The sequence below is a fragment of the Amphibalanus amphitrite genome, unplaced genomic scaffold, assembly GCF_019059575.1.
Source record: "Amphibalanus amphitrite isolate SeventyFive unplaced genomic scaffold, NRLGWU_Aamphi_draft 000197F_arrow, whole genome shotgun sequence".
NCBI classification, from domain to species: Eukaryota; Metazoa; Arthropoda; class Thecostraca; order Balanomorpha; family Balanidae; genus Amphibalanus; species Amphibalanus amphitrite.
Window position 1 is genome coordinate 336,862 of NW_024881692.1, and position 13,942 is coordinate 350,803.

The following is a 13,942-nucleotide window of genomic DNA, read 5'->3' on the forward strand; positions in this document are numbered from 1 at the left end:
GTCTTACGTATTTGTGTCTTATTGATTTTGCTCCAATGGACCCGTATTCCAGCAAACGTTTTGATAAACTATTTCGAAGTTGGCTAGAGACCTGTTGCTGGTAAGAAATGGACACTCACTCTAAATACACCTTTACGTTTCATACTATATCGCACACTCAACATTGCACATTTAACTGGCATGACTGTCCTATGGCAGCATCCATGTCACTTCCATGTCATGTCACTTCCATGTCACATCCATGTCACATCCATCTGTTTACACCATGGATCATGACAAATCGAAGCGGTCTAATCAGCCTTGCGTGAACAGGCCGCCGGACGTTATGCCGATAAATGACTCCGCTGGTCAATATTGCACAGGCGCTAATGAGCCCGTTCGGTGTAATACTTGCGGTGATAGCTCCCGCGCCAGGGGCTACAGAGCCTGTACCACGCTGCCCGAACGAGCCGATTGCCAGCCGCTACGGAAATGAGCCGCTTCAGACGACCAGTGGCGGCAACGTGTTTCATCACTGATCGCCAATCACCCGCGTGTCGTGGGCTGATGAGACAGGTGGCTGTCGTGTAGTGTCGCGACCGCCTTCCCCTCTAATAACGCCGTTCGACGCGTTCGACGTTCGACGTTCGACGCGCCGCGTGCAAAATGAGACGTTAACCGGGGACGTGTAATGATTGCCCGTCGATAGTAGGGTGGTTTGGTGATTTACGGTTAATGAACTATCAGCAGGTGTTGTAGTTTGGTCGTCGGCGAGGAGTAGCGGGCGCGTGATCTCATCCTCTGAGCTATACTACAATGTTGGTGACCGGGCTGAAAGACACCGAGGTCAAGGAGCCTCACTGAGCTTTTGTTTGCTTTTCATTTCGATATACAGGCTAATTATGGAGTCAGTTGGCTTTTTCTCAGCGTTTGATATCACGTTGTGTTCCTCGTTAATTGCAAACATTATTTGCCTCTCTTCAGCTCTTTCATGATATCCGATAAGCAATGGTAGCTGGGCTTTTCAGTCAGGAATGCAAACCGCTAATTTGGGAGAAACATATTTTCCATACGAATGACAGCTGGCTAATCTTGTGCGCAATGTATTTTCACTCGGTCTTTCAGCGTTATGGCGCTAACGTCTAGCGTCTATTGTATTGGAGTTTTCACAGTAGCCCGCTCCTAATCTTTGAAAGGCAGCGTTAATGTGTTAGGATGAATAATGTCGACTGAAGTCGGCGTGTGTAATGGTGATTCATTTCATCCGTCTGATCACACAGAAAGCACACATGCATGAAAGGAGCCGATTCAAGGTTAGCTGAAAAGCGCTGTTTCAACTAACGAATCTGCTGTCCAGGAGCAACACGGTGCGTGGTGCACTCAGGTGCTGTTACATTATGCCTGTAATTATCCTACTGCGACAGTACTCATACACTTCACCGTAAGCACAAATCCAAGCGTTCGACCCAAGTCTCTTAGCTGGGCTGTTTCCGCGACCGTTTGGTGCGCTGCCCACGCCGCTGCCTGCGGGCCCGTCGTCTCGCCCAGCGGCACTCTGCGAACGCCACCAGAGCGGCGGTCAGCATTCCCACGGCCAGCAGTGTGAGCGCTGGGGCCGTCTGTCTCAGCGTCATGGTGCTAAACTGGGAGAGACGCCGGCAGCCCGCCGCTGTTGGCTGCAGCAGTGTCTTCTCCCAGAGGTGCTTTAGTAAGCCGGCTTCGGAGAGGTGGGATAGTCGCGTGGCGATGGCGTCTCGATAGGGAAGGTCCCGCTGAGCAGTCAGGTAGCCGGCCGAAGGTAAAACTCGGATAGCAGACCACACAAAACTGCAGTTACGTCGGAGGACGTGGTCGACGTTTGAGAACGCTGTAAAGAGCACCGTCTTGTCGTTCGTGAGCAGAATATCCAAGGCGTGTGGGAGAAAGGCTTTTATCGGTTCAAGTTTACCAGTTCTGTTGAGTTCGTGAATTCTGAATAGCTGGTGAAGGTCAGCGCTTTCAGGGTTGGCGATGATTTTCCAGTCTGTCAGAGCAGCGAGCTGTTCCAGCGTCTCGAACGGCATCACGTAGCGTGTGCTGGCGAGCAGAGAGACGATGTTACTGGTGAAGCTGGCAAACAGCACAACACTGAAGACCCAGAGCGATCCGAGGAGAATCCTTTGACTGGAGGACTCTGGCACAACAGACGCGCCTTGCTGTACCAGCACCCCAAGCACCGTCCAGAATGGTTCAGCTGGTGTCGCGGTCGCGCCTGGCTCTGAAGCGTTGGTCTCTGCTTGCGGTGCGGCCGCAGCCATGGCGCTCCACACACCAGCCGCGCACAGCAGCAGCGCGAAGGCAGCCGTCCACAGTGCCGGCGAGAAGGGCTCCGTGTAGGCGCGCCAGTTGACCTCACTGTCGCCGAGTCGCAGCGTCCGGTCGCGGATGACGAAGCCGTAGTATGTCCACTCGACGGGACCGAGGTAGTCGACGACCCTGCGACGTTGCTCTAGCATCACCAAAGAGACGAGCATCAGCTCTGCGCGGCGATGCTGCAGAAGACCCACGATACCGTTCCAAGTTCCGTTGGGGAGCTGATAACCGAACTTGCCGTCTTTGGGACAGACTATCTTCGGCGTGAAGTTGAGTCCCGCGGCAAGCATGTCCAGAACACCGGGAAGATAACCACCAAGCACCGGCTTGCCAGAGCTGTTATCCAATGTCACATACGGTGGGTCCTCCAGCATCGCCACGCGCAGTGTGCGTCCTTTGAAGTCCTTTGGTCCGTCGTACTGTCTCGGCTCCAGCCAGAGACCCTCGGCTTTTGTCCAGTATCCCCTGAGCTCTGTGAGAGGTCGTGGGTCACCCGGGAACGTCCACGCTTCGTAGATGACGGCACCACCAGGCTCAAGCGTTGCCTGGAAGAGGTGGACGTTTGGGACGGATAGGAGAGGCTCCAAGACGCGATGCGTTAGCAGGAGAATGATGGAACCTGGCGGCATCGTTAGCGCAACTTTCCTCAGATGGTCACTAACGACGTCAAGTTGGTGAAACTCATCACTCAGTATTTCATTTTCTTCATTGTGCGATGCTCTTGAAGAAATGTTGTCATGCGTTGAAGTCATTTCATTCTTTAAGGCATTTCTTACTCTTACATTTAGTGCGTAATCAGGACCTTGCTTTGTAAAGTTGACCTCTTCTCCACCAGCTGTCTCGTTGTTTTTAAAGTCATCAACTCCAAGGACCACCAGTTGCGGCTGTGTAGTGTGAACAACATCACATGAAACCGTCACAAATGCCGGTGACATCAGCACGGCTCGCGCTACCTGCCGACAGGACACCAGCTGCCCGCCAGTCAGCAACGTCACGTGTTTCAAACGCAGCTTTCTGACGAACGCCTCCACAATGAATGGTGTGTGGTCACGCAAAGTGGCTGATGTTAGCGGCTTGGACTTGCTGGGTGATTGAACATGGATAGCGGAAGAGAGGGGGCGCGGAGGACCCATGGGAAGGTCAGAACTCCGGCGGTGTCTAGCAGGGGACAGTGGTGGTCCATGTCGTGCTAGAGGCAGCGGTATACCCATTTGTGCTGCTACGTTTGGGGAATCGGAGATGGGCCTGGGTACGCCTGCCTTTCGCGGTTTCGCGGTCCCTTCGTAGAACGTTCCAGCTGTACACATCAACACCAATAAGAATTGCAAGCTGATTATGCTGAAGAGCAGGGGTACGTGCCGCCACATTGTAGCAGGCTCAACGCGCTCGATGAAGTCAGCTGAATAAGTAGTCGGTGATTGTAATCTGGGTGCCGATAAGCAAAGGAGAAACTTTCCGCTTGATTGAGGTTATCTGGCAACGCTAAGCTCAGCAGAACACCTCGGCGGCGGGTGTAACGACGCACAGCAAGAACATGTATCCTGCCGCTTGTAGCAGTCCTAGCTGGCTTCCTTTTCTGCGCCAGCAGTGATATGCCTGGGGTTCTGATTTTGCCAGGCTGGAACTACCTCCTCTGAAGCGTGTAGCGAAAGTCGCCGTTCGCCATCACCGGCGCATGAAGTCGGGAGGCAGCTCAGCCCGGTCCCCTGGTGACTGCTGATGAACGGAGGCGCAGCTTCGTTACACGCTGCTCATTGTGATGCGGCTCCGTCGCAGCCTGCGAAAAGAAATACAGAACGTCAGCCAGGGAACGTTGATCGACGGCTCAAATTATGTCCCACTCTCATGAAAACAGGACTAAACATTGACGGGACAAGGAGGTATCATTGTGCGATTGGGATGTATTATACTCGGCTCATGCCTGAGAGGGTAGATATTTCGTGATACTTTTAGTTTCTGTTTCCATACGGTGTAACATAAGCCAAAGCGGGACTAACTAGAGTTGAGATGAAACGGCCCTGCTGTTGATCCGGGAAAGTTAACACTAAGCATGCTGCCGATTACCGAGAAATATTACTGCCGAATTTCGGTTACACAAAGTTCACGGAGGCAGTATTGCCCTGTGACTGTCTTATGTTGGAAGCTACATCATACTTTTATGTTGCAATCAAATCCGTCAGTTTGTGTGGATTAGCTACCAATGGTTAAATTTGGTTTTATGATTTTCTTAGCTCTTTACTGCAATCAGTGGTGCAGAGTCGTGACGGCTGGTGCACGGTAAAGCATTGACACTGTGTAGGAAGATGAACTTATGGACCACAGCGCGCACCTACATGTTTCTGAGGCGTTTTCTTGGTTTCCTGACGCTGCACTTTTTGAATGAAGGGCATGACATGACGTGCTGCCTGGCCCAGCGATACTCGGCGAAGGCTACCAGTGCGGCAGTCAGTATTCCAACGGCCAGCAGCGCCAGCGCTGGTGCCGTCTGTAGCAGAGTCATCGTGTTGAACTGAGAGAGACGCCTGCATCCGGCTGCTGTCGGTTGCTGCAACGTCAGCTCCCAGAGGTGCTGTAGTAAGCCGGCCTCGGAGAGGTGAGACAGTCGTGTGGCGATGGCATCTCGATAGGGAAGGTCCCGCTGTCCAGTCAGGTACCCTCCTGATGGGATCACTCGGATAGCAGACCAGACGAAGCTGCAGTTGCGCCGAAGGACGTGGTCTACGTTGATACGAGCTGTGAAGAGAGTGGCGTCACTCTCAGTGAAGAGAATTTCCAGACCGTCTGGGAGGAGCGCCTTGATGATTGAGTGCCTTCCGCTGATCTCGGGAAGGCTGGTGACCAGTCCTAGGTCAGCACTGTCGGGATCTGCGATGATCTTCCAGTCTGTAAGTGCAGCCAGCTGCTCCAAAGTCTCGAACGGCATCACGTAGCGTGTGCTGGCGAGCAGAGAGACGATGTTACTGGTGAAGCTGGCAAACAGCACCACACTGAAGACCCAGAGCGAACCAAATAAAATCCTCTGGCTAGATGTCTCCGGCAGAACAAAAGCGCCCTGCTGGACGAGCACCCCCAGCACCGACCAGAAAGGTTGCGGTGGGTGCTCGCCCTCCTCAGTCGATTTACTCGGCGAACCGGACTCTAGCACAGTCCAGAGAGCGGCCGAACACACCAAGAGCGCTGCAGTCGTCACCCACAGGTCGAACGCAAACGGTTCCGTGTACGCCCGCCAGTTGACGGAGTTGTCGCCCCGCTGGTTGGGTCTATCGCGGATCAGGAATCCGTAGTGGCTCGTCTCGACGGGGCGGATGTAGTCGACGACCTTGCGGCGTGGTTCGAACATCGAGAAGGAGACAAGGGCCAGCTCTGCTGTACGCTGGTGAAGCATGCCGAGGATGCCGTTCCAGGAGCCGTTCGGGAGCTCCACGCCAAACTTGCCGTCTGGCGGCTGGATGATGTTGGGTGTGAAGTTGAGGCCAGCGACCAGCATATCGAGGATTTCGGGAAGGTAGCCACCGAGCTTTTCTTGGCCCGTTGAATTGTCGGAGGTGACGTATGGAGGATCCACCAGCATGGCCACACGAAGCGAACGACCCTGGAAGTCGCGAGGCCCCTCGTGCTGACGGGGTTCCTCCCAGAGGCCCTGACTGGGTGTCCAGTATCCCCTGAGCTCCACGACAGGCCGGGGATCGCCCGGAAATGTCCAGGCTTCGCGTATGATGGCACCGCCTGACTTTAGGGTTGCCTGGTAGATATGGACGTTGTGCACTGGAAGAAGTGGTATCTCTGAGCGGAATGTCAAAAGGAGGATGGTCGACCCGGGTGGAGCTGCTAACGCCGCCTGAGTTAGGCGATCATTGACAAGGTTGCTACCCATGGGTGATGTTCGATTTGTGCTGGCCCATCTGAGGCCATCTGTCATTTCTCGACCGCCGTTCGATATACTCTGGGTCTCGTCGATATTGGTGTCTTTATTCAGTGCTGCGGTGGCGTCCCCGACAAAACTGTCCAGTACATCCACCAACACTACCAGCTGTTGCCTGGTGTCCAATCGGCTGCTGCAAGACACCGATACGAACTCTGAAGACACGAGTAGCTCCCTTGCCACCTTGCGGCAAGGCAGTACGCTCTCGGGTGTAAGGAGTATCACATCTAGTCTTGGCATTTTGCTGATGAAAGAGGCAATGATTGCGATCGAAAAGTCCCGTACGGGATCCTCGGATATGGGAATTTCTACAGCCGCGAGGATCGACGGTGCGATAGTGGGGTTGTAAAAGCGGTTAGACAGATCCGAAGTCACGTTGTGGGATTTACGCTCTGCTGAAGCGTTTGTTGGGAAATGCTGGGGGAGCGTCATGGAGGTGCCCATGAAGAAAGTCGGCATTACAAACGCTCCTGTACTACGTCCAGCTGAAGTTTGTGCCACGATGGTAGCTTCGATGTTGACTTTCAGTGACAGAACAACAATTGCTGCTCTGACAACTTGCACTGAACAGCTTAGACGAGCCATTGCGATGGTGGTGTCGCAGTTCACTTCGATGGTTGTCTGGTTTACTGTAATGGTTGGATAACAGAGACGATCATAAACTGGCGATGCAGGTTCGGTATACTTTCATTCTAATCCGCTCTTCATCGTCCTCTTGATTTTTGCGATGAGCTGCACGTTGAAACGCTGGTTTCAAGCGTGCGTTATTTGAGCATTTCAAAAGGTAAATCGGGCAGATAAAATTTGAAATTATCCTAACAGTAAAAATATGACAATCAATCGCAACAACCCCCTGTGTTTGTAGATGGTCTCACCGTAACTTTTTACGATATCTTCAAACACCTAAAGGACGTAAACCTACATCTGGCACGAGTATTTCGGATCTCCCAATTCAGGATCGCCGCTGCTCGTGGACGTTTCACCTCTTCTTCTCAGGAGTGGTTGAAGTTCACCCACGTCGATTCGCCACCTCCCTCCCGGCGCGTGCTCGGTGCACGGGCAACTGAGAGAGACTGCCGCCGTAGCCGACTTTCGCCTCATTCAACTCAGCTCCGACTGGGTTGGGTCGGGGTTGGAGGGGGGGGGGGGGGGGGGGCTTGAGCCCCCTCTACTCGCGGTCGTCATTGATGACTTAGGGACATATTTGGCTGGAACTCTTCTTGCATGACCTCGAAGGCTCGTGTCTCAGAACGTATGCATTTTTTTTGGTGAAGATAAGCTGTATTCGTTATGGACCACTAGGGAAATTGTTTTTTATGTTTAGGAGGCTTATGGTACTTACGTCTTAAGCGTTTTATTATATTTCAGGCTCGCATTTTGTCATAATGCTATGTTTTCTTCGCTCCAGCCCATTCATTTTCCTTTTGTGTGGATTGTTTTTGACAAAGGACTCCCGTGATCGACATCATTACGCCCCGGCGGTAAGAGCCAAGAGGGCATTGGAAATCGATGAAGGGCGCAATCCGATAACCGCCGCCTATCATATTTACTCTGCTTGAAGGGCTTCAGATTTAGACAAGAATGTTTTTTTCATTTATTTAAAGTACTTGTCATTCACCCTGTGTCATGTCACTTACTCTAACACGTGTTTTATGTATAACAATTCTTTGCAATATGCTTATGGAGGATGGCAACATTTCAAGCCCTGTCATTGGATTGAATGTACCAACTCAACTCACACGATAATTGGAAATGCCTCTCAGGATAACATTGCATTTTGTATTGGTTTTCAGTGCCACCTACGCGGTAGGCTCGGGACCGACAACTCACCGTCGCAGATCCTTTAGGCGTGTTGTGCCCTCGGAGATGTGTCCACTCTGTTCTCTCGGCTGCCACTCGTCACAAAGGTACAACGAACGCAGCAAACGCTGCCAAGTTGTTGAAGCTCAAAACTATGAATGCTTCCTCCGTAGTTAACGTTCCTAACTAACGAAGGCTGCCAAGCCAGTAAGCTTCACCAACGTAACGAATGTAACGAGCGCTGACGGGCTAGTGAGCGTCCCGCGGGTAACGAAGGCGTGCGAATGCGGCACACGTCCGGCGGTCATTTACCCAGCTGCCGCCTCCCACCGGCCGCCTTTGGCGCCCGGCGAGCCAGACCAGACACTAATTGACGCCTCTATGCTCGCTGACGAGCTGCCATCGCGGCCAGTGGCCGAGCAGACGCCCTTTCTTCCCACCGGTCACCGCCGTGCCGCGTGGGCCGCCGGCATATACGGGCGGCTTTTATAGCGCTAAGTAGACACGGTTTGTGCGTTCTCAGCTGTTAGACGCGTGAAAGGATGTCCGAATGTGTGAAGGGTTGTATGAGGGTGGATGTGTTGAATTCAGCGTTTTATGATGGGTGTGTAGAATGTGATCGATATTCCTTTGGAGCTAAATGGGTTTGCGTTGATGTGGGAGAATGCAGATGTTTTTGACTGTATGACGCCGTATATTAGTGTAATTCTCACTGATGCATGATGATGTAATGGTCATTTCGACTGTGTCAGAAATGTCGTGGGCAAAAAGGTCCATAAAGTCCACAATACTTCAATTTTATGCTATCCACGGTAATGGTTTTTACATCAATCGAAAAAATTTCATCAAGCCCATAATCCTTCAACTTTATGCTATAGACACTAATCGCTTTAAATATCAATCGAGCTGTTTTGCTTTAATTTTACGCAGCTCTCTCCATTGATCGAGTTGGATTAAACGCCAAAGCGCTTATAAATGCTAAGTGCCGCGTACTTTGAACGGGCACTTTAGAGTCATTTCAGCGATAGTAAACGAAGATGCTTGCGTCAGGTGACCCTGACTGCTTGAAGGGCCAAAAAGCAGTTCTAAGACAGCCGATTCGCAGTTGGTTACGTTACGACAATAAGGATCTGTCGCGCGAACTCTTGCATTGATCTGTCTGGAAAATATGGCGTCCCCTGACTACCACTTTCGGGATCCCCTACCCCTGACTAGCCCCCCCCCCTTCTCAGTTAGTTAGCAATGGGGTAGATTAACTCATGAAGCAGGGTTATCATCGGCCATTAATTGTAATACTATCCCTATGTTTTCTTGAGATGACAGGTGATTACCACTGTTACATGAAATTGCATCTTATTTCGCTACTGAATGCACATATTCCGGCTCCAATCTTACGAAAGTTAATTACACCTCTGCTTTCATGCATCTTGTACTCCACGACCTTTGACATTGCATAATGCAGATAACCTGCTCATCGACATTTCAATGAAGGTGATAGTCTCATCCTTTCTACTTCCATGCGCAGTCCACCAATTGCTGTGTCTCAACCTCTCCATAGGATTTACAGTATGACTTATGCGGTTGTCTCCGTTTTCAGGTGCGCACGCCCCACCGGGTGATCCTGAGCGGCTCGCCGCTACAGAACAACCTGCGCGAGCTCTGGTCGCTGTTCGACTTTGTGTTCCCCGGCAAACTGGGCACCCTGCCCGTGTTTATGTCACAGTTCGCGGTGCCCATCACTCAGGGAGGATACACGAACGCGTCAGATACTCAGGTGAGGGCCGATGGAAGTGGAAAGGGTTGGTGAGAAATGTGGGATGTGAGCTAAAGATGAATATTTTGACGTTACATCCGATTCAATGTTTTTGTTGGAAAGCGGCGGTACCATGGTATGCAAGACATAAAGTTCCGATTTAGGTGAAGGGGATGGGACTAATATTTATTATGATCAGACCGGTTTCGGTGTATTAACACCATCATCAGTGAGTAATTATACAAAAAAACATACAAATACATCGCAATCATTCAGTCGTTCGTAATATATGCATTCGAGACACTAATACAAGAAACAAGTACACTAATTCGTGCGTGCTACACAATACGCATGACAGTTATATTTGGACGCCTCTGTTGTATGAAGCGTCACTTATAGGTCACTCATAACACGATATTGAGTGGCAGCGCCGAGTTTTGGAAATTCAGTTTTGGTCTATGTTTGTGGATGTAGAGAGACTCTAATAGCCTAAGATCAAGCTCCAGGTAACTCCTCTGCAGAATTGTAAAATCGTTAATTGAGAAGGCGGTGCCACACTCATCAGAGTGGTCTTTAACTGAAGAGGGCTTTGGGCTAAATACCATTAAGCCAGTGCGGTCAGAAATCCCCATGTGCTGGCACACTCTAGTAGTGAGGCGTACATGAGTGGACCCAATGTACGACTCCCCACACGAGGAGCAACAAAACTGGTATACAACACCAGAGCGGCAAGCTTTGGGAACCCTGTCTTTGAAGTGGAAGATAGAACCGATGGTGAAGGTGTTTCTTAGAATCACCTTGGGGTCAAGGTAGGGATAGAAGGACGTCAGTAAAGTTATGAGGTCTTTTCGCAGGCTAAGGGATTGTGCACCAAAGTAAGGTAGTACTAGGTACTCTAGGTACTAATGCCTTTTCAGGGCATTCCGGCTCTGCTCTGATTTTAAACTGTTTGACAGCGAACTCAAGTTCCTACGAAAGTTCTTTCAAAACAATGGCTTTCCAACAAAGATGTTTGATTTTCATGTTAGAAAGTTCCTTGACAGACAATATGCAGCAATATCGAGCGAAGTCATCGTGCCCAAGCTGGAGAAGTACCTAGTACTACCTTACTTTGGTGCACAATCCCTTAGCCTGCGAAAAGACCTCATAACTTTACTGACGTCCTTCTATCCCTATCTTGACCCCAAGGTGATTCTAAGAAACACCTTCACCATCGGTTCTATCTTCCACTTCAAAGACAGGGTTCCCAAAGCTTGCCGCTCTGGTGTTGTATACCAGTTTTGTTGCTCCTCGTGTGGGGAGTCGTACATTGGGTCCACTCATGTACGCCTCACTACTAGAGTGTGCCAGCACATGGGGATTTCTGACCGCACTGGCTTAATGGTATTTAGCCCAAAGCCCTCTTCAGTTAAAGACCACTCTGATGAGTGTGGCACCGCCTTCTCAATTAACGATTTTACAATTCTGCAGAGGAGTTACCTGGAGCTTGATCTTAGGCTATTAGAGTCTCTCTACATCCACAAACATAGACCAAAACTGAATTTCCAAAACTCTGCGCTGCCACTCAATATCGTGTTATGAGTGACCTATAAGTGACGCTTCATACAACAGAGGCGTCCAAATATAACTGTCATGCGTATTGTGTAGCACGAATTAGTGTACTTGTTTCTTGTATTATAGTCCATTTTATTTCAAAAGGCGCACGGCCCGAAAATAGATTTTAGAATTGTCACGTGCAAAGTGGTGGTTTTGACAAAAATCAACGAACACCGGCTTGGCACGTTTCGAAATCAGGGTCGGCTGGTCTCTGATTTGCGATAAAGTATGGACCCTGGTATGGACATAAGACACATAATGAGGAACTGTGAATCGAAAATGCTTCCACACGGGGTCTAGCCATAGGCACTAAACAAATGATTAAAATGATCACGTGGATGACCTGTTTGCAGGCCTACAAAAATAACACACGGATTGACATTTTGTTTTAAGTTTATTTCCTGGTAAGTACAAAAAGAAACATGCGCCAGCATATCTGCCGACCTATTACAATACTGACCGATCGATTTCTGCATTGGGAAAAAGTCGGTGGAAGGAGTTATTAAAAAGACGACCGAAGTTTCTACGTAGCATGCGAAAACACAATGTAAGACAACAATATAGAGCGTCACCAGCTTCAGCGGCTGACACATGTTTTCCATGAGCCTGCCGTTCAGAACTCTGGCCCCCGACAGAATATAGTAGCAAAAATCATTGTTCTGTCTTTTTCGAAGTGCACGCTAAACGGCTTGTCGTAGCGGGCTGAAATTTTCAGTACCCTCTGGGGCAACCTTTGCGCATCTTTTGCCGAAAAAAATTGATCGGGTCATGTCAGGTCACGGAGCTATGACGCCATAAGAGGTACAGCCTCCGGCCGGATTTTCACAAACTGAGTGCCAACGCCCGAGGTTTCCTGCCGGTGGCAGGCGCGGATACAAGGGGGGGCCATGGGGGCCATGGCCCCCCCCCCTTGGCCGATTTTTTTCAAAAATAAAATAAAAAGTTAGAAAGCTGAAAAGGGGGCCTCCTGAAAATAAAGTGGCCGAAATCCGATGAGTTTTTTTTTAACCTACCCACTTAGTTATTTCTTAGAAGACTAGCTGAGAAGACTTCTTTGTTAGAAGATTGGTAAAGCTTTTCATAACTTGGAGCCCGTGGAGGTCTCTTATACTCACAGAGATGACCACTTTTACAGGGCCTCCTAACCTGCACAGAGGGCCTCCAAGCCTGCACAGATGTTGAGATGTTGCCTGAACAGCTAGATAAGCTCAATAGACGCAGTTTTTTTTGGGGGGGCCAACAAGTGGGAAGATGGGGCCTCCAACAGGTGGGATTATGGGGGGGCCTCCTGGTTTCTAATGGCCCCTCCCTTGGAGATTTTCTGGATCCGCCCCTGGCCGGTGGTACGGACATCGGTTGATGGATCGTGATGAAACTTCCCATGCATGTTGGGGCAAGTATTGGCTATCATATGGTATAAGAAATTTGACCGGGTCAGGTCAGGTCACGGAGCTATGACGTCACAAGAGGAACAGCGTCGGGTACTATTTTTGAAAAGCGCCCGAACCACTATTTTGCTAATTCTTGTCACCTCAATGGGAATATGCAGCAATATTAGCTTCTATAGGGAGCAAATGGACCTCCCAAATCCAAAAATACAATCAGATTTCAAAAATTTACATTTTGATTTTTCGAATTTCTGCCGCCGACTGTGACCTTGCCGACTTCCGGCGCTCCCAACGCGCCATTTTTAGAGCTAGGGAAACGAAATACATACCAAACGATAGAGAATGGGACAAGGAACACGATAGTGAAGGTTTCAAGTCGATATCTCCCACCGTTTTGCCGCAATCGCCGCCGAAAGTTGAAAAAAGTCTATTTTTCCGAAAATTTGACCTTTGACCGGTCAAAAGTAGGTCAAATGTTGACCTATGACCAAAAAATATACCACCAATCGCGAGATCTCGTTGAGAGCAATCCGTTGGTTTTTTCCGCTAAGCTCTACGACCTTCCGTTTCGAAACGCCAGGGGGGGGTCGTAACAACCCCCCCCCCCCCCTGGTCGTTCGTGTTATGAGAAATGGCCTGGTCGTGCGAGGGTTAAAGATTTGCCGCTTGCTAGTTTCTCAAGTGATGGGCTGGCTGTGGAATCAAGGCTACTACAGGAGTGACGTTACATTAGCATGCAAAATTAACAGAATGGCTCAAATCTATGAATTTACAAACATTTTGAAACGTGACACAGAATATAAGCTCAACTGAACAAGTCGTTCCGTAGCACTGCGGTTATCTTTCAAAAATGGCCGAGAAATTCATCTCGGCTTGCGTTATTTTCTAGCGTTCCGCACGTGCTAACTCCAAAATAATACTTCGGGCCATGAGCCTTTTGAAAAAAAATGGACTATAGTGTCTCGAATGCATATATTACGAACGACTGAATGATTGCGATGTATTTGTATGTTTTTTTTTGTATTTTTACTCACTGATGATGGTGTTAATACACCGAAACCGGTCTGATCATAATGAATTCGATACAGTGCCTAATCTTACGTTTCCTAATATTTATTATCTTAATCGCTTTGCTGCTCCGTGCCTACTGCT

The 13,942-nt window shown here is 49.7% G+C and overlaps 2 protein-coding genes across 4 annotated transcripts in view; one reads left to right on the plus strand and one right to left on the minus strand.

The window, feature by feature from the left end:
* Positions 1–13,942, plus strand: part of LOC122384728 (DNA excision repair protein ERCC-6-like) — a 34,564-nt gene that overhangs the window by 9,895 nt on the left and 10,727 nt on the right. For all 3 annotated transcript variants that reach the window (XM_043372422.1, XM_043372423.1, XM_043372421.1), the window contains one exon: positions 9,651–9,827. In XM_043372422.1, the coding sequence (XP_043228357.1) occupies positions 9,651–9,827 (177 nt within the window). The remainder of the gene's footprint in view (positions 1–9,650; positions 9,828–13,942) is intronic.
* Positions 1,067–13,646, minus strand: LOC122384730 (glutamate receptor ionotropic, delta-1-like). Its single transcript, XM_043372424.1, has 2 exons — positions 13,601–13,646; positions 1,067–4,108 (listed from the first exon to the last, which is right to left on the minus strand). Exon 2 carries the CDS (start codon positions 3,696–3,698, stop codon positions 1,455–1,457), a length of 2,244 nt encoding a protein of 747 aa, XP_043228359.1. The 5' UTR covers positions 3,699–4,108; positions 13,601–13,646; the 3' UTR covers positions 1,067–1,454.